This window comes from Pteropus medius, unplaced genomic scaffold (assembly GCF_902729225.1).
Source record: "Pteropus medius unplaced genomic scaffold, Ma_sr-lr_union100, whole genome shotgun sequence".
Classification (NCBI taxonomy): domain Eukaryota; kingdom Metazoa; phylum Chordata; class Mammalia; order Chiroptera; family Pteropodidae; genus Pteropus; species Pteropus medius.
The window spans coordinates 497,972-518,899 of record NW_024344436.1 but is presented as its reverse complement, the minus strand read 5'-3'; the positions used below and the strand labels follow the sequence as shown (position 1 = coordinate 518,899).

The 20,928-nt window shown below is 32.4% G+C and overlaps 1 protein-coding gene across 3 annotated transcripts in view; it reads right to left on the bottom strand.

The window, feature by feature from the left end:
• Positions 1-20,928, bottom strand: part of ARHGAP32 (Rho GTPase activating protein 32) — a 277,299-nt gene that overhangs the window by 171,522 nt on the left and 84,849 nt on the right. For 2 of the 3 annotated variants that reach the window (XM_039872712.1, XM_039872714.1), the window contains exon 2: positions 9-117. In XM_039872712.1, coding sequence (XP_039728646.1) covers positions 9-113 — 105 coding nt within the window. In that variant the 5' untranslated portion in view covers positions 114-117. Of the gene's footprint in view, positions 1-8; positions 118-15,815; positions 16,188-20,928 lie in introns of those variants that run through there. The other variant, XM_039872716.1, reaches the window with a different exon arrangement.

Genomic DNA, 20,928 nt, shown 5'->3' with positions numbered 1-20,928 from the left:
TGACTTACCATTGCACTAAGTGTTTCTTCCCAATCAGGCCGCTCTCGAGGGTGAACATTTCTGTGTAGTTCTGGAACAAAATCATCCTCTTCAGAATGTACTGAGGACTTCATCTTCCTAGAGATCAAAAACATGAAAGACTATGATAAGAATTCCTATTTCCATAAAAACTTTCCAATTCCTATTTCCATAAAAACTTTCCAATGACCACAATTCAAACAGAAAATTATGTGAGATTTAAAATTTAGTTCATAGGCTTTTAGTGGCTAATATTGTTCCTCCATTTCTACTCTAGTTTTCAGAGAGCTTTCCTGATATACTAAATACCTGCTTTTATTCCAGAAGATAAAAAGTAAGGTTTATAACTAAACCTTTATGGTCTGTGGTAATTATTACATAAGGACTGATTTTATCTGTTCAACACAGTTGGAACATTGAAAAGAATGCAACAGCCATAAATATTTAAAGAACTGTACTAAGCATTAGTAAAATTCCAGGATGAAAAGAAGAGATACGGTACTTCTGTTTCCAATTTATAGAGCAAAGTGTATTAAACTAGCAGTCTCAAGTTGAACAACTATGAATACTAGACAATATATATAAAACTATTTGTCTGAAGGCACAGGAAAGCAATCAATACAGGCAAAATTTCTGGGGCTACACGAAAACCCATGAAGCGAATTCTACATTTAATCATTCTTTTTTATATAATAAATTTTCTAAATCGATGATGGAAAATATTACTAAAATATTAAGCATAATATTGTAGTCTAACTTGGCATAGGAGGCAGAAGTTGGACATTGGGGTTACTAAAGCAGATGAGGATTCAGGGTAAAAAAAAAAAAAATGCCACCCCTCAAAAAAGATCTGTAGAGAAAGAGCCCAAAAACATACATGGAAATTCCCCTCTGATTGTTAACTAATTCCTCAGTTTGAAAGTACGTAGGACAAGATGCCAAGAAAACTATCAAAAAATAGCTGATGGGCAATTAAAGAGCCAAGCAGATATTTCACAGCCTAGCCATGCTGAGAGGGAGGTTGGCAAACAAGCATTGCCAAGATGAGGATCACTAGGAAAAACAAACAAACAAACAAACAAAAATGCAAAAAGACCTGGCTCTCAACTGAGACTCCAGAAAAGCCTTTAGAAGTCAGGACAAAATAACAATAGACATGCTCAAACAAAACCTAAAACCAAGCATCGATATGATCAGAACTGCCAAGAGAAAAATTAACTCTTTTTAGAGGAAAATAATATTCTACAGACCCCTTGCAAATTTTTCATCCGCCTTGTCTGGTATCCAATAAACATTACAAGTCATGCTTAAAAACACACACACAAGCAAATGAATAAAAATTGGGGAAAAATGTAGTCAAAAGAGATTCACATTTGATTCAGATTTTAGAATGATCAAAAAGGGACTTTTTAAACGGCTATCACAGATTTCTGGCTTCAGGTTATGATGTACAAAGCTATAAAAAGCATCACTCACAGCTTAACAATAAGAAAAGACAGATAATCTATGAAATCACAACTTTTCTTGAATACACCAAGAAAAATGAGATCTCTGGACAACTAAATACTAGCTTAAACTCTAAAGAAAGACAGGTATATTCAAGATGAATCACAAGCAATTACTTGCATAGGGCAAAGCAGACAGAAGAGAGATACACAAGCTGGTAAGAAGAACAAAGTTAAATTTTTATAAAGTTACTAAAAACATTTATAATTAATACATTTAGAAAAAAATATGTTCATATAAAAAAAGATGAAGAAGAATTTCAATAGAAAACTGGAATCTATGGAAAACAATCAAATGTTTGTTCATCCTAAAAATGAATAACAAAATATCTGAAATTACGAACTCAATAGCTGAGTTTAACAGAACAATGGACATGGCTAGAGAGAATTAACGAACAAGAAAATAGTGCAGTAAAAAAAGATCTACGTTGAAGAACTTAAGAGAAAAAAGGAACAAAAATACACAAACCAGCATAAAACACACACTTGGTAAAAGGTTTCAAATATGTCTAAACTAGCAACTCAGAGATAGATGATATAAAAGGGAGAAAGGGACAAAAGCAATATTTGAAAAATAATAGCTGGAGAGTTTTCAAAACTGATGAAAGTCATTGAACTACAGATTGAAGAAGTCCTCAAGCAGGATTTAAAAAATAATAATAATAAAATCTATGTATATTATAATCAAACTGCAATTAAAAAAAATATTAAGAGAAATTCTTAAAACGGCCAAAGAATAAAAGACGAGCTGACTTCAAAGGAGCAATAGTAACAATGAGAGAGGAGGGCACCTCAATGGAAATGAGAAAATAGAGTGAATTTTCAGCATAACTAAAGGAAAACATACTGCCAACCTAGAATCCTCTACCTCACAAACCTGTTCATTAAAAAGCAAGTAGACAATAAGTTATTTTCAAACAAACGCTGAAAGAATTTGCCACCAGACCTGCCCGCCCCTCCCAAAAAAAAGCATTCTTGAAACTACAGAAATGGACAAGTACAAAAAAGGGCAAAAAGTGGGAAAACATAAATAAATATTAATGTAAAAAAATGTAAATACACTAATGCAATTTCCTATGAGGTTTATAATAAACATTTAAAAAACACAAAGGACAGAAAAAGCACATGCCAACAGTTTAGGAGTACTCTATTGGCTACAAAGTGAAATAACTCCAATTTTAAAGAATGCAGTAAGTCAAAGACATGTTGCAATTCCTATGGTAACTACTAAAAGAACAATAAATAAATATATAATTAAAAAGCTGATAGAGAAATTTTTGAAAAATAAAACACACTTGATAAATCCAAAAGAACACAGGAAAGAATAAGACACAAATAATAAATGAGGCAAATAAAAAATCAAGATAATATACTTCATTCTAAGTATATTATTATAATTTTTTAAATGGTTGAATTAGTAGGCAAGCATGTGGAAAAACTAGAACCCTCATTCACTGTTGGTAGGAATGTAAATGGTGCAGCCACTTAAGAAAACAGTCTGGCAGTTTCCCAAAATGTTAAACAAACATATCATATGATCCAGCATTTCCACTCCTAGGCATTTAACCGAGAGAAATAAAAATACATATCCACCAAGGACTTGTACATGGATATTCATACCAATATTATTCATAATAGCCAAAAAGTGAAAACAACCAAAATGCCCATCAAACAAAAAATGAACAAACAAAATTACCAGATCCCTACAATATCATCCAGCCATTAAAAAAAAATGCTGATTCATGCTACCACACGGATGAATAGTAAAAACATTATACTAAAAGAAGTCAGACACAAAAGGCCACATACTGTATGATTCCATTTATACAAAATGTCTAGATTAGTCAAATCCATAGAAACAAAGTATATTAGTGGTTGCCAGGGACTCATAGTAGGAAGACATAAAGAGTAACTACTAAGAGATTTCTTTCTGGAATGTTCAAGAATTAGATAGTGGTGATGGTTGTATAACTTTGTGAATATACTAGAACCACTTCATTGTATACTTTAAAAGAATGCATTTTATGTATGTGAATTATATATCATTAAAAAAGTAAATGGACTAAAAATTCCATTAAAATAGATAAAAGGAAAATTTCACAATAAGTGTGAATTAAACAGGGTGATATAATAAAAACTGTACGAAACAAATAACACAGCTTCAAAATATATAAAACAAATATGAAAGAACTAAAAATAAAAGAGAAAAATCTGCAATTACAGTTGAAGACTTTAACAAACATTTTACAGTAACTGAGAGAATAATTAGACAAAAAAAAATCATAAGGGTATAGAAGATTTGAACCCAAAAGTCCAACCTGAACTAATATAGAATATTAAACTCAAAAACTACAGAATATACATTTCTTTCAAGTGTATACGGAACATTTATCAAGAGACTATACAGTAGACAATGAAGCAAATCTCAACAAATACAAAGAACTTAAATTATAAAGTGTTTTGTGACTACCACGGAATTACACTCAAAATCAATTACTGAAAGATAACTAGAAATTCCCCCAAATGTTTGGAAATTAAGAAACACACCTCTGAGTAACTCATAAATCAAACAAAACCACAGTGGAATTTACAAAATATTTTGATCCAAATGATAATAGAAATATGAGATTAAAATGCGTGGGATACAATGAAAACAGAAAAAAATTTGTACCTCTAAATACATGTTATTGGAAATAAAACAAGTTGAAAAATAAACATTCTAAGTTCCCTTCACAAAAAGCTAGAAAAAGAATAGCAAATGAATCCAAGAAAAGTAAAAAGATAAAATTTTAAAAATAACAAGTCAATGAAATAGGAAGCAGTTACATAATAGGGAAAATAATAAGCCAAAAAAGCACAACCCATAAGATTCATCTAGAAAAGACAGAGAATACACAACATAAAGAATGAAAAGGGAAATATAACTAGAAAGCCTACAGACATTGAAAAGATTCTGAGGACATTAAGAACAACTTTTTTTCCAATATATTTGTGAATTTAGTTGAAATGAACAAATTCTCTGAAGAACATAACTTACCAAAACCCAAATAAACAACAACAAAATGAATAGTCTTATAGCTATTAAAGAAACTGAATTTGTAAGAAAACTCCACGCCCAAATGGATTCACTGATGAATTATTTCAAACATTCAAGGAATAAGTAATAACAATATTACATATATTCATCTTCTAAAATAAAAGAAAGACCTCCCAACCTGTTCCATGAGGCCAGGACAGCCTTCATTACAAAATCTGATAAAGATATTACTAGAAAATTATAGGTCAATACCATGAACAGAACTGCAGAACTCCTAAGCAAATCAAACCCACTGATAAACAAAAAGGATACACTGTGACCAAGTAAGTTTTAGTCCAAAACTAAAATAATTTTAGCATTCTAAAATCAATCCCTATAAGTGGCCACATCATTAAATAAAGGAATAAAAACATATATCATTTCAGGAAGTAAAATTTAATGCATACATACATATACATACATATACACACATACATGAAGGTTATTAAAACACAAGCAGAGAGCTAGTACCATACTTAAGGGTGAAATACTAATACTTTCCCGCTGACAAGCAAGGTTAACAAGGTCATGAACAAGACAAGAATGTCTTGTATTTAACATTGCACTTGAGGTCTTAAGTCAGTTTTTTTAAGGTAAAAATAAATTAAAAGTTATAAAAATAGAAAGGAAAAAAGAAACTTCTCGTCATTTGAAAATGACATGTACATACTCTAAAAGACTCAAAAAACAATTAGAATTAATAAGATTAGCTAGATCGCAGGATATAAGGTCAAATGCAAAAATCAAATGTATTTATTTACATACACTAGTAGTATGCAATTATTAAGTCAATGAAGCCCATAAAAATACAAAAGATAAATAATTTGAACAATTTTCTATACAATAGGCTACTACACAGAAGTGAAAAACAATTATTGTTGCCACTTGTTCAAAACAAGTTGGTGAATTTCATAAATGCTGAGAAACAGAAGCCAGACATGAGTACATAATGTTCCCAATGTATACATGTATCATATCAACAGGTTGTTCACCTTAAACTTACACAATGTTATATGTCAATTATATCTCAATAAAACTGAAAAAAGACTACACATTGTATAATTTTATTCACATGAAGTTCAAAGGTAGACAAAACTAACCTATTGTGACAGAAGTCAGAATAATGGTTACCTTTGAGAGAGCTACTAACTAGGAGGGGGAGGGGCAAGGGTCTTGTAGAGGGGCTGAAATAATTCATATCTTGATTGGGTTGTGATTAGATGGGTATACACATTTATATAAATTCAAGCTATACATTTATGATCTGTGGACTTTATGATATACAAGTTATACTTGAATAAAAGTGAAAGTTTATTGGCAAATACTACACATTATTTTAAATAGTATAAAAATTATGTTTATATATACTGTGTCATATAACAATAAATCAACTCCGTAAACAATGTCTATTTATTTGACTCTGTTGTTCTTTTTAAATTATGGACAAATTTTACCCTTAAAGTGGTTAATTATAGTTTCATCTCAACCAGAAAACCTGAAGAATTTAATGTTATATTTACAAGAATTTTCTGTAAAACATCTACAGATTCGAACCTGGATATTTTTAATGGGGGGGAAAAAAAAAACAGGAAAAAAAAAAAACTTTTCCCAAATCATGAGAACCAGCCTTACCATTTTTCTGCTTCCGTCATTCAAAACTTATTTAAATCTTTGACACATACTTTATATTTGTATGAAATTCCTGTTCATAGCTTAGGAAAAATTATACTTGACAATGTTAAAGTTCCACAGAGAAGTCCAAGTGACACAATGCCCAAGACATGTACCTATGGGCTGGTTTGTCCCAGGCATATATTTTCTTGATCCCTGGAATAAATTCTAAGCAACAATAAACCTTCCCCCTTCTTTAATTTCCTTAATTTTTGTTTCTGTTTATTTCTGGTTCTTGGCCAAGTTTGGTTATGGCTCTGCAACACTTGTGGTCAATAAGTTATTCTCCATTGGTACGGGGAATGGCTGGAAAGTCTTTATGGTCTGACATTGTGGTAATATTTGACAAACAGAGACAGGCATCTAGCCTCTGTTAGTTTATGTTTGTGAAAGCTATTCAGTTAGTCAGAATATGTCTCAATTCCACTGGAGAGAAGAACAGCTCTTTGAGATATATCTAAAGTGATAAGTCTGCTGTTCTCTATTTTAGCCATGACTGAAGTTGTTAAACTGAAGATACAAGGTGTCTATGTGAGTTTGTAACTAATAAAAATCATTACCTGTCATCATAGAGAGTAATACATTTTCCTACCTTCAGAGAATATTAACAAATTAGGTTAGAAAGCCCCTTAAATACAAGGGCTCTGTTCTGGTTGGTTTATATAGACTAATAAGTGCTTACATTAGTCCAATAGTCTCAGAATTTCCAGAAAACAAAGAAATGAACGTCTAACACTAATGGAGTCAATTGCTTTGGATGTGAAAATGGAAGAGATTTGCTGAATCCAATGGAATTGAGTTCTGACCACCTCCAACTGAAATGCCTGATATACTATAAATAAGTATTATTATTTTATCATTCAAAATCAAAAGGTATAAAAAGATGTGTCTTGAAAAATCTTCCTCCCTTCCCTGTCCCCTATCTGCCCAATTCCTACTCATTAAATTCCCCGCCTTATATATTCTTCCAGACTTCCTTTATGAATACAGGCATACCTCAGAGACATTGTGGGTTCAGTTCCAGACCCCCACAATAAAGCAAGTGTACAATAAAGCTAGTCACACAAAAATTTTTGGCTTCCCACTGCATATAAAAGTTATTTTTACACTATACTATAGTCTACTAACTGTGCAATAGCATGTCTAAAAAAACGTACATACCTTAATTAAAAAATATTTTATAGCTAAAAATTTCTAACCATCACCTGAGCCTTCAGCAAGTCGTAATCTTTTTGCTGATGTAAGGTCTTACCTTCGATTTTTAAAAAACAGTATCAGTAAAGTGTAATAAAATGAGGTTTGCCCGTATATATACATGTATTCATATATACGTTTTACATATATTAAAGAATATATCCACACAGAGCAAAGTATAAAAGCAATGTGTAAATATGCTACTCTTTATGTAAAAAATGGGAAAATCATTTATTCCTCCATTACCACCCTACCTTTCACATAAAAAGTATATGTCTACACACTGTTGTATGGTTTTCTAATATATCCTGGAGAACTTTCCGTGTCAGTATATAAATATCTTCTTTGTTGCTTTTATGACTGTATACTATTTCACTGTGTAGATATTCCGTATTTAACCAGTTCCCTACTGATAAATATTTGAATTATTTCTAATCTTTTACTATTATAAACAATGCTACAATAAATTTATAAATATGTCCCTTCTACATATGTACAAATATATCTGAAAGACAAATTGTCAACAGTAAAAAAAAAATTGTTTTTATATATTAGCCCATTTTTCTGCTGGGTTATCGGTCTGTCTTATTTATTTTTAGTTCTTTATACATACTTTAAACAGATTAGTCCTTTATCTGTAGTACGAGTTCCAATTTTTTTCCAGGTTATCATTCGTCTTGGCTTATTTTGTTTTTTATAATGCAGATGGTTTTATATTTTATGTAGTTGAATTTCACAATCTTTTCTTTTATGGGTCTGCATTTTAAGTTATAGTTCAAAATGCCTTCCTGATCCAAAATATTTTTCATTTCCCTATGTTTTCTTTTAAATTTTTTATGGTTTAATTTAATACACTTATATCTTTGATCATTTGGAATTTATCTTTGGTATGAAGTAGGACTCCAGTTTTATTTTCTACAGATACATAACCAGTTTCTCCCAAAGTATTTACTGAATAGTACGTATTACCCCTATTGGTTTCTGAGAAGCCGTCTTTACCATACATAAATCTTTCTATGTATTTCAGTATATATCTAGGCTTTCCATTCTACCTTCCATTAATGACAATACCACAAAGTTTTAACCACTGAGACTTATTCTAAGTGTAATATCTGGTTGCACTAGTCCTCTATCCACCTTCTTTACTTTCTTTTCCCCAAAAATTCTCTTGGCTAATTTATTAAATCGAGATCAATTTATCTAGATTATTTTTTAAAAAGCATTTTTAATATCTAATTAAATTTATAATAAATTAACATCTTCATGGTGTTGAATATTCCCAGTTATGAACAAGGAATATCTTTTCATATGTTCCAAAGTTTTTTATGTCCTTCAGTAATGTTTTACATTTTTTTTCAGATAGCTCTTAGAGTTCCTTACTAGGTTTATTTCTATACTCTTCTTTGTCGCTCTTTAAAAAAAACAAAAGCAGCACCTTTTCTTCCATTTTATCTTCTAACCGGTTACTGTGACAATATTATTAGCCCTGTGTTGCAGTTAGGAAAACCTGAAATGCATTAACACATCTCAGTCACTATGGGTTTGGTAGGCCACTTTCTCTTGGAAGACTCCACTTTCCAGCTTGAAAAGACACTGAAGCAACTGAAGAGACCCACTGGACTGGGCAACAGACACCAAGATTCTCCCTCAAGATCCCTCTCAAAAGCCGCAATGAAACTACCAATGGACTTCCAATTCAAGACTGCACATATGTTGAGGAACACATCTCTCCTTCTCCTCCAAGTCTTTGAAAAGTCAGTAAGCTAAATAAAAGCAAACCCTTAAGAGAATAGTATGGATGGGATCAGCAAGGCAGAAATCTTGACAGACTTCTGGAAGACAAAAAACAAGTGAAATTATACAGTTTGTAAACCAAAAAAGAAAAAAACAAGGTTCAAGGAGGTTCTTTCCACAACAAAAAAGATATCTGCCCCCAAGCAATTAATAAAAACTGGGAAATTACTTGTAAAGTAATGTAACAATTAGAAGGACTAGATCTCCTAATGTGGGTATCTGTACCCAAGAGAAGCAAGGCAGAAGCTACATGTATCACAGGACTACTAAAGGAAACGCTTAGGGGGAAGGAAGCAAAGCAGGGCAGATATTCAGCTTAGCAGTTAAAAGCATAAATTCTGTTTAGTCAGAATACACAGAACATGTTCACTGAATGAATAAAGCTGCAAAATTGAAGAAAGACAATAACCTAAGTTGATTATGACAGTAGACTTTCCACTATTTCAGTTACCCATGGTCAACAGCAGTCCAAAAATATTAAATGGAAAATATGATAAATAAATAACTCATAAGTTTTAAACTGCACTTCATTCTGAGCAGCATGATGATATTTTGTGTCATCCCATTCCATTCCACCAGGGATGTGAATCATCCTTTGGTTCCAGCGTCTCCATGCCATAAGTGCTCACAGCCCATTAGTCACTTAGTAGCCCTCTCAGTTATCAGACGAACTTCCCTGGTGAGGAAGCTACAAAAGAAAAGTTTGATGCTAGCAGAGGCTGGTTCATGAGGCTTAAGGAAAGAAGATGTGTCTATAACATAAAAGTGCAAGGTGAAGCAGCAAGTGCTAATATAGAAGCTGCAGCAAGTTATCCAGAAGATCTAGCTAAGATAATGAAAGCAGCTACAATAAACAGCAGATTTTCAATGTACATGAAACATCTTAAAGGAATAAGATGCCATGTAGGACTTTCATAGCTAGAGACGAGATGCCAATGCCTGGCTTTAACGTTTTAAAGGTCAGGCTGACTCTCTTGTTAGGGGCTAATGCACCTGTGACTTTAAGATGAAGACCATGTTCATTTACCATTCCAAAAATACCAAGGCCCTCAAATAAATCTACTCTGCCTGTGCTCTATAAATAGAACAACAAAGACCAGATGACAGCACATCTGTTTACAACATGGTTTACTCAATATTTTAAGCCCACTATTGAGACCTACTGCTCAGAAAATAAGATGCCTTTCAAAATATTACTGCTATTTGGCAATGTACCCAGTCATCAAAGAGCACTCATAGAGATATACAATGAGATTAATGTTGTTTTCATGCCTACTAACACGACATCCATTCTGCAACCCAATGGATTAAGAAGCAATTTTTGCCTTTCAAGTCTTATTATTTAAGAAACACATTTTGTAGGGCTATAGCTGCCATAGATAATAATTCCTCTGATGAAGCAGGACTAAAAATAAATTGAAAACCTTCTAGAAAGGATTCACCATTCTAGATGCCATTAAGAACATTCATGATTCATGGAAAGAGGTCAAAATATCAAGCCTTATGGATAACTCTGAGAGGTTCAAGACTTCAATGGAGGAAATAACTACAGATGTGGCAGAAAGAGTAAGAAAACTAGAATTAGAGTGGAGCCTGGAGATGTGGATGAATTATTGCAATCTCATGATAAAATCTGAATGGATGAAGTCTTGCTTCTTATGGATGAGCAAAAAAAAGTTTCTTGAGACAGAAACTACTCCTGGTGAAGATGTGATGAAGACTGTTAAAATAAGAACAAAGAGTTTAGAATATTACATAAACTTAGTTGATAAAGAAGCAGAAGAGTTTGAGAAGACTGACTCTAATTTTGAAAAAAGTTCTACTGTGAGTAAAATGTTGTCAAACAGCATCACATTTTACAGAGAAATCACTGGTGAAAGGAAGAGTCAATCAATGCAACAAACTTCACTGTTGTCCTATTTTAAGAAATTGCCACAGCAACCCCAACCTCCAGCAACCACCGCACTGATCCATCAGCAGCCATACACATTGAGGCGAGACGCCTCTACCAGTAAAAGAAATTAACACCAGCCAAAATCTCAGATGTTAGTTAGCATTTTTTTTTAACAATAAAGTGTTTTTAATTAAGGTATGTACACTGTTTTTTGTTGTTGTTGTTGTTGTTGTTTTTAGACATAATGCTACTGCTCATGCAACAGACTACAGTGTAGCATAAACATAACTTTTATATGCACTAGGAAACCAAAAAAGTCATGTGACTCGCCTTAGATATTCACTTTATTGCAGTGGTCTGGAACCAAACCCACGATATCTCTGAGGTCTGCCTATATAATTAAATCTGAATGAATGACAAAAAAATATTGCATCATCTCAACAAAAAAAAAAAAAAAAACTAGAATGGTAATAAATAAGAGTACCAAAAGTCTCATCCAGGGAGAAGGAGACTCAGAAAGAGGAAGTAAAAGTATTCTAAGGCTCTTAAGAGAAAGAGATGTAGAGAAGAAAACAAAGAGTCATGGTAGGGAAAAAACAGCACACCTGGGTGGAAAAAATTATTTGACTTTCAAATAATAATGGGGAAAATTCATATGTGATATGAGAGCATGGAAAGGGAAGCTAATCATTAATGAAAAAATAAAAGTATATAACAGAACTTCTAAAGCTAAATATCTAGAAAGGTTTTGGTTATTCTAACTGTAACCTTGATTGGCTAGTCACATGATATCTTAAAAAAAAAAAAAAGAATTTGACCATATTATAAATGGAACTTTAAATGTTTCGGAGATTCTCATTTACTAAGTTTGAAGATATATATGACTGTTTAAGTGAGTTCAATGTTTAAGTTGAATGCAAAGGCTAAGGAAAAATAGGTTTTTAAACTTTTAACTTTATGTAAACAACCTGACAACTAGGAACTTTCATATAGTTTTATAAAGTTTCTGTGCTCTAAGTCCCTTCTTGAACATCAAAAACCTCATACAGATAAATATAAGGAAGGCTCAGCTTGGGTTCTACTACAAAGAGTGTAATGACTGAAATACCAAGAAAGCCTTATACTAGGATACTTCATGATTAAAAAAGATTTGTCTCACAGATTATAAAGATTGTTAGGCTAATGGCTATACTCCACTACAGCATAAAATTTTGTAACATTAAATGATACAAAAATCAGACTATGCTGATTACAATTATATTATTTGTGTGACACTAATAAAATTTTGTAACATTAAATGATACAAAAATCAGACTATGCTGATTACAATTATATTATTTGTGTGACACTAATAAGGGTATGTTCGGTGAAAGTTATATTTAATAGTTGAAGAATGGAGGGGCAAAACTCTACTCTGGATCACACACAAAAGGTTACAAAGTAATACAATCTTTTTCTGCAAAATACACACCTTTCTTTGGTCCTGTACATGATATATCATTAAGAGTGAGATATCTATGAGAAGTCACAGAGCATAAAATAGGTCTGGGTATGATATTGGTATATATGTCAATGGTTAATTGTTAATGCTACCTTTCTATCCTTCCAGGCTCAGAAAATCTGACTGGGAATCCCCAAATCAAGAATTTCTACAGAAGGCAAAGTAACAATCATGGTATTAAAAACAAGAAACTGTGAGATAGCTTTAAGGGCTTCCAGAAGAATTTAGCGACTGAAGTAAATCATTCTAGATGTAAAAGAAAAACAAGAATAAGAAGACATAAAATATATTCTGAGCACCTATTACCTATTTGGACTGCTGCAACATCTTCTAACACACAGGTAGAGAATGAGTAAAGTGACCGATCAACCAATCAAGTGCATGAACTACATTAGTTCTGAGACGCTATAAACCAATAGACAATCCAAGAAAATTTAAATATGTTCATCGAATCATCTAGTTTAACTGAAGTCAGAAGTTTCTTGTCTCACTTAAAATCCATTGTCTTGCTGGAAATGATAATAGATAAACAGGTACTCATACATTTTTGGTGGAAATGTGAATTGCTACAAATGTGAATTGCAACAGCTACTAAATTTAAAAAAAAAAAAAAACCTCCACTTTCTTTGGAGAAGTAATCTTAGTTTTAGAAATCTATCATGCAGGCATAAAAGTTTCAATGCACAAGGTTCTATATGCAAAATATTTATGAAACCATTATTTGTAGTAACCGACACCTTAAAAATAGAAAAAGAGCATAAAAATACTAACTCTTGAAACATATATATGTTCATCAAAAGAAAGGTTGAATTAATATTGTACAAATAATGTAGCATTCTATAGCTATCACAAACAAAAAGCTAGAGCAGCATTAACTTGGAGGGATGTTCCAGGATATATTTTGTCAAGTGAATAAAACGAATTTCTATTAAAAAAGTGCAACTATATAAAAAAACAAAGATAAGTATACACACACATACAAAAGTGTATAGAAGAATACACAAACTGTTGGTATTAGTTAAAATAAAGGGTAGGATTTGAGAGTGACAGAAAAAGAATGTTAAATTTACCCTCAAATATCTCTGTCATTTGACATATTACAATAATCTAATGTAAGAGAGAAAAACGTATAGGAATAAAATAAAAGGTACTAATAAAATGGAAAACATAAAATAAATAAATAAAATCAATTACAATAGAGATACAAGTGAAGATTGGACTGAGAGATTTGAGCATCTGCAGGCTAAAACTCCTCCTATCCAACCCTTCACCTCTGACACCCACACACATATTTTTTTCTGCTAGGCATTTCAGCTGGAACAGTGCCCAGAATGTTGTGAAAGCACCCTGCTGCCACATTTCCTCATGTCTCACTGCAGAATAGGTGAGAAACACTACATGAAATGTGTGTGCTGATCTCCTGATCTCTTTGTTGCTCTTATAAATAAAATACAACCAAATTTTAAAGACATAAGTGGTTTGGAAGAGCCATTATGATATTCAGCATGAAATATCACTGTAAACAGAACAAATGCTCTATGGTATCATGGTTTCCTAAAATAATGTGTATACCATCTCAGTTTCTCAGGATGAAAATGCTGTCACGTAGTCCTGAACAAAAGAAAAGCTCAATCTTACACAGATTTGCTTATAAATTTAACTGTCAAAAGAAAATTCCAGGCAAGTTCTTATTTCCTAACAAGTTAACCGAGGATAAGAGTATCAAATCTATTACAACAACAAATTCCTTAGACAAATATCCCCAAATAACTTCCACGATTTTAATACTGGTCAAACTGTTTTCATACTAACAAAATAAATATGTTATTCCTGCTACTTGTTGATGATATTGACTATATTAAAAACTAAGGAATGTAACATCAGCACATTGTGGGAAAGAAGTGGCTTATTCAAAAAAGAAAGGTTAATAAAATTATGGGGAGAGTAAAGTGCCAGATGGGTGCCAGCGTAATCGGGAGTGGGAGGGAGGAATCTTTATAAATTATACAAAAAATAATTATGAGGAGAATAAGAAAGTTGACACAAAAATTTCATGTGCTAATAAATAGTTCCTTTGAAATTTAAAACATACTTCTTATTCACTTTAACCACTGATTAGCAAGTTTAGTGTGGGTTATCAAGAGTTTCTAACATTCAATCTGTTTTGTCATTTAACTTGGACTTTAAAAATAAAATCTGTGGATAGAGAAATCCTTTAACTTGAGAAAGGCAGACACTCTTTTTGAACATTAAACATAAAGACAAGATCTGATGAAAATAATAGTATGTTCACCTACCCAAGTACTCACAGGTAAAATTATAAAAGATGTTTAATTGCCCATGTGGGTGGCAGTGATAATATGTAATACAAACTTCTTCAAGAGAGTTAATGCCTCCAAAAAAATTGCTAACCTACTTTGATAAAGAAAAGCCAAAATAAAGCCTCCTAAATTTTTATAACAGTACAACAGAATTAATAAACAAAAGGTTCTATTTTCACAAGCTGGGTAAGACCTCTTTCTTCAACAATACTACTGAACTTTGAGACCTGCTTAATCAGGAGGCATTCTCTAAAAACTTCAATTATGAAGTTACAGCAAGAGATTCAAAACCAAGGAAGATTGGCAAAAGGGGAAGGGGAGTGAGATACAAAGTCAGAAACAAGAGTAAGGATCAAAGCCATGAAATAATGAATTTGCAGGTAATCAAACTGTTTCATACACATGAATAAGGCACCAAAGCAGACACAGACACACACATACACATGCGCACAAGCACGCTCTAAGGAAAAGAGGAAGAAAAATCTATTATATTCAAACTCAGATCAAATCTATCAGGTACAAATCAGGTACAAGAAGGGGCAGTAGTTAGTTCACTATGAGTCTCCACTTGAAATTCCTGAAATGCTACTACGAAACCTGTCTAACACCTTCTCTTCCTGGTGTTCTAACGAGTCATTTAGAATGCATTTACAAGCTCAGGGCAAGTTGTGGAATGAAGAGTGCTATACACAACTAGAAACATGTCCTCTTCAGCACCAAACCTTCTCCCAGAGAAAGAAGTTTTACTGGAAAAGAGATTAAAACACAGAAGATGGGAAGGGGAATGGTGGGGGTGAATGAAGGGACAAAGGTGAGAGAGAACTAGGAATTCAATAATTACCTGAAATTTTCTTCCCTTTCTTCCTCTTCACTGTCAGTCACCTGGGTGATAATTTCAGAATCCGACCAAAAGACACTGTCATCTCCTAAAGTGCTGTTCTCACTTTCGGTCTCCATCTTGTGTTCAAAAATTTAAACCCCAAGGCATGGAATAAAGAACACCAATGTCCAGGTGGTTCAGCTCTATTTATGTACACTCAGGTGTGTGGCCGATACACAAGTGATATGTGATCATGCTGGGCCACAGTCTATTACGCGCTAGCTTAATTACAGTTGAGGTAAGGACAGGAAATCATACATAGCACACTCACTTCATCTGACTGCTACACCTGTAACATCTAGACCCCTCCCACTGACTCAGGCTTTGTGACCTACATAACCAAACACAGAACCCAAATAAAGGTGATTTTTCACTAATTATTTATTATTTATTTAATCACTATTTTTCTCTTCTCAAAGTTTCAAGTTGAAAATAGATGTTTTCAAAATGCAGGCTTTTCTTGTTTATAGCTTTTTTGCTATCTCAAACTTAAGTAAACAGAAAACTAGAAAGGATAACACTATATGTAAAGTTCTCCCGGGCCAACGACAATGAGAGGCACACAGTTATAGATTTTACAGTTAAGGAAGATGACAATCTACAGAGAATATAAGTCTAGGGACCTGCCCAACTTCATGCTTTCTAATATTACACCCATCTTTCTTTCCCCTCAGTAAGAACTCCTCTATACACCTTTGCTCAGGTATCCAAAGTAGGACATTCACTGCCAGGCTTGTCCATGGACTTAAAGAAAAAAGTAAGTATCTTAAGTTAAAAGACACTGACAATTTCTTCAAATAAAAAACATGCAACATTTTTACACATAATTTAAACTACAGACTCCAATGGCAGCAATAAAATGACTTTCTGGGTATTGAGTGAAAAGTACAGTATCCATATAACATTGACAACAACAAAACTGTTACTTAGAAAACAGCCATGTTGGTACCAACTGTTGACATGTCAGATATTCATGGGTATCTGTTTTTTACTGAGTAGCAGCAAACCGCTCAGCCCTGATATTCTATTAAATCTGACCAGATAAAATCGTTTAAAAGGCATCCACCGGAATACCTTTGAATTTTCATACTTGGAAATAATAAAAATAAACCTTCTAGTCAACTGTATTTATACTTTTATCTTTTCTATAAATTATAATTTACATAATGTGTTACTGTTTTAATCTTGCTGCTTCAAAACTATGTATAGTTTTAATCTACTGACTATGGTCATTAAATGTATTACTGTTAGGAACAAAATTTGTTGTCAAGCTTGGGAATAGATTTAGAAACAGTTTTCTTGATAGCAGCAATTTTGAAAAAATTCCTGAACAATTTACACAGAGATATTTTGCCAGTCTAATAATTTTCACTCAAGACAAATCAATAGGAAATTCTGGCCTAAAAAAATCATTTAAAAAATTAAAGAATTGTTGAGATCTCTCTATGCCATAAATCCTCTATCGTCTAAAAAGATAGAATAAAATTTAATCCCTTCCTCACTCCAGCCAATAAAATAAATAGATCAAAGATTTAAATGTAAAAATAAAATCATAAAAGAAAATCACAGGAAAGCTTTTATCATCTCACAGTAGGAAAGTCCTAAGTATAATTTTAAGAAGCCCTCAAACCATAAAAGATGATACATTTGCTACAAACCAATGTTAAAATCTTCTCTAACAACAACAAAAAAATTCAAGAGCAAAGTCAAAAGTAAGTAATTGAGAAAAAATATTTGGAACATTTAACACAGGGTTATTTCCTTAACATATAATGAGTTTCTACAAATATTTAAGACCCGACAATCCAAAAGATTAACAGACAAAGAAATAAACAGAATAATAATAGAAAAATATGAAAGAACCTTAAAATATAATAAAAAGTAATTAGCTTCACTCATAAGCAAAAAAATATATATATAATAAGATGCTTTTTTTATTCTATCAGGCAAAGATTTTAAAAGGTTTGAACAAACTGTTTAGAATAAGATTTGGGAAAACAAAAATACACTGTTAGTGGGAATATAAATTGGTATAACCTCTGCGCAAAGTAATTTGGCAAACTCTAGCAAAATTCAAAATGCACATATTTTTGGCCCAGCAATTCCCCTTCTAGAAAATTATCTTATTTTCATATGTGGAAATAAGAAACGGATATATTCATTGTAGTAAACTTTATATGCGAAATAGCATAGCAAGAACAACCTAACTTGCTCATTAAAAGAAAACTAGATAATTAAATTATGGAATATTTATAGAATGGCATGTTATACAGTTGGGTAAATGAGAAACACAAGGCAGCACCTATTGGTCATGATATGGAACAAACCCTAAGGCACACTACTAAGCAAAGAAGAAAGAGATAAAGGTGTAAAATAGTATATATAAAATGCTGCAATTCACATTTCCAAGAGGAAGAAAAAACACGTATGACTACATCTGTGCAGAATATCTACAGAAGGACAGTACCAGTGACAGTTCTTGTCTTCAAAGAAAACGATATAGCTAGAGAAGAAGAATGAGAAGGAGACAGTTTTTCACTATATCATGCACATATAACTGTTACAAAAAAAAAAAAAACTAATTTTAAACATACTCTTTTATCTCCCTCCCTCAATAAAGAATCAGATTTTTAAATCCAATTACGTAGGTCTTCTTTTTCTTCTAAACAATACCAATTCTTAATGTGTTTCCATTCATCTATTTACCTTTCCTTTTAATCATTTCTTTTGCTGTTATTATGGTATTTGATTTACCTCACTTCCTCAAGCCCTTTCAAACACGAAAAAGTGAACTGTAAACACTATTCTTACACAGAACACTGAAGGCAGTCTGTCTAATCTCTTCCACCAACCTGACATATATGCACCAAGGCAGACCTTCCAAGACTTGTTCTCAGTTTGGACTATATTGTCTAAAATTTTAAATGTTTTTAACTTCAAAATCAACATGTGTTCTGTTTTCCATGCCCTTCTTCAGTAACTAATGAAAATCTAGCAGAAGCAAAAGGTATTGCATAGAAGGAGACAAGAAAAGAACGAAGCAGAGTCAATCACTGAGGCTATGAAGCTGAAAGAGGAACTCTATTCCTGGAGACCATAGAATTGTTTTAACTCCTTTTATTCCGGACTGGCTTATAACCTGATCATCAGGAGTTAATATGAATTTAATCCTCTTCTCTACATATTTCCCATCTCAACCTATGAAGGACAAAATCCATGGTATTTGTACCCCATTAATAAAGAAATTTAATGCCCATACTATGACTAAAAGTGCAGAAACTACACCTACTTATTGTCAAATTCATACCCACATCACTTTCTTTTTCAAAAGTTCACAAATTCCACCCCAGTAATACTTTGTTCCAACACTCAAGAGGCTCAATATGCTTTCACACAGAGGGGAAAAAAAAAAGAACTTACTATCAACATTAACATATTCTACTAAAGGAAATTAGTCGGAGGCTACATAGAACAACTCACACATCTACATAGCCATGGATACATACAACGACCAAGTTGTGTTAACTTCAGTATTCCATTGGCTGATTCAATAAATAACAAAACAGAAACACTTGCTTTACCAGACACATTAGGATCTAGAGATCTCAGGAAATTCTCACTAATCTGAGGGAGTACTTATTTTTGCTTTCAATCTACAGATAAAATAAATCAAAACTATATAATTGTTAACGTATAAAGGTAAAGTCTGAAAAAAGTTTTACTTCTTCTAGCAATAGGTTAAAGGCCATTAAAATACAGCATCTACTTATAGTGGTTAAATTACAACACTGGCAAAAAGTAATAAAATTTGACAGTCAGACATATTTTTAAATGGCCACTTGATAGTAAAACTATTTCTATCTGAGTAAATCTATAGGACTAAAGGAAGGAACTGGACCACAGTTAATGAATGTAAAAGTATAGCACTGAAAATTAAAACTTAATTATGCCACAGCTGATTTGGTAAAAGGTCTTGTAAAGATAATAAAGGCTGAGTATCTTTTAATATAATGTTGAATTAAAGGAAATAGTTGCTGAGCTAGAATTTGGATTAAATATGCCATAGTCAGTGAGCTAAAGAGCAAGAAAGATACATTACTTTTATAAATGTAGGGCCCTAGAAAAATTGCAGTCTTGGCAGAAACTGAACTGTATATACAGTATTTCTGCTTACCACTTAACCTCGACCCCCTCCTTATGTTAATAATACTGCAAAGAAATTGCTAAATATAAGTTTAATGAATAATAATCAGGAAGGAAACAAATGATCTAACTAGACTCCATCTCAGTGAAAAATCAGGGAAGAAGTCTGGGAGGGTCCAGGATGAAATAACTATGGGGTAAAATTAGGGCTATGATTGATAGATGGATAGATTAGGCTGTGCTAAGCCTGCATACTTAAAAAGTTCAGGGTAGTACATAAACTTATTAGAGTTTCTCCAACTAAACTACTTGAAAATAATGTCAATAAATTGAATGTTTTCAATCTATCCTTTTACCTACTGGTATCCTTACCTGGATAGCTCACTCTACTATGTGTTGATCTGAGATGGAAATAATTTTAGCAGCCTGCTGCTTATCTTATACTGTGTGCTCCCACGCCATCACCCATGGCGGGTGACATGGTAAAAGTGGGAGTCAACAATAACTAGTTAAGTTTTAGAGAACATTCAACTACTTATAAAATTAGAAGCCTTTTTCTCAAATCACACTCATTCTTTCCTTAAATAATAAAAGGTATACCCATTCCTCTAAACATTAATCTGAGATATATTATTCTGATCTAAAAGAAGTATATTTCTACTCCTAGTATCAGTAATTCTTATGTTTCATTTTCCTAGAAAGGAGAATTAAGTTCCTACCTGCTCATTTAAATTTATTTCAGGAAACAGACATTTTTCCCATTATCTTTTGTTATAAAAATTTGTTCTGATAAAATTTATCAATTGCAAAAATTATAATAATGTGAAATTTTTGAAGAGTAAAATATAATAGAGAAGTAAAAAGAAGTTAATATAGGTAGCTCTTTCAAACATTCACAGACATATTTAGATTTGAATGATACATTAATCAA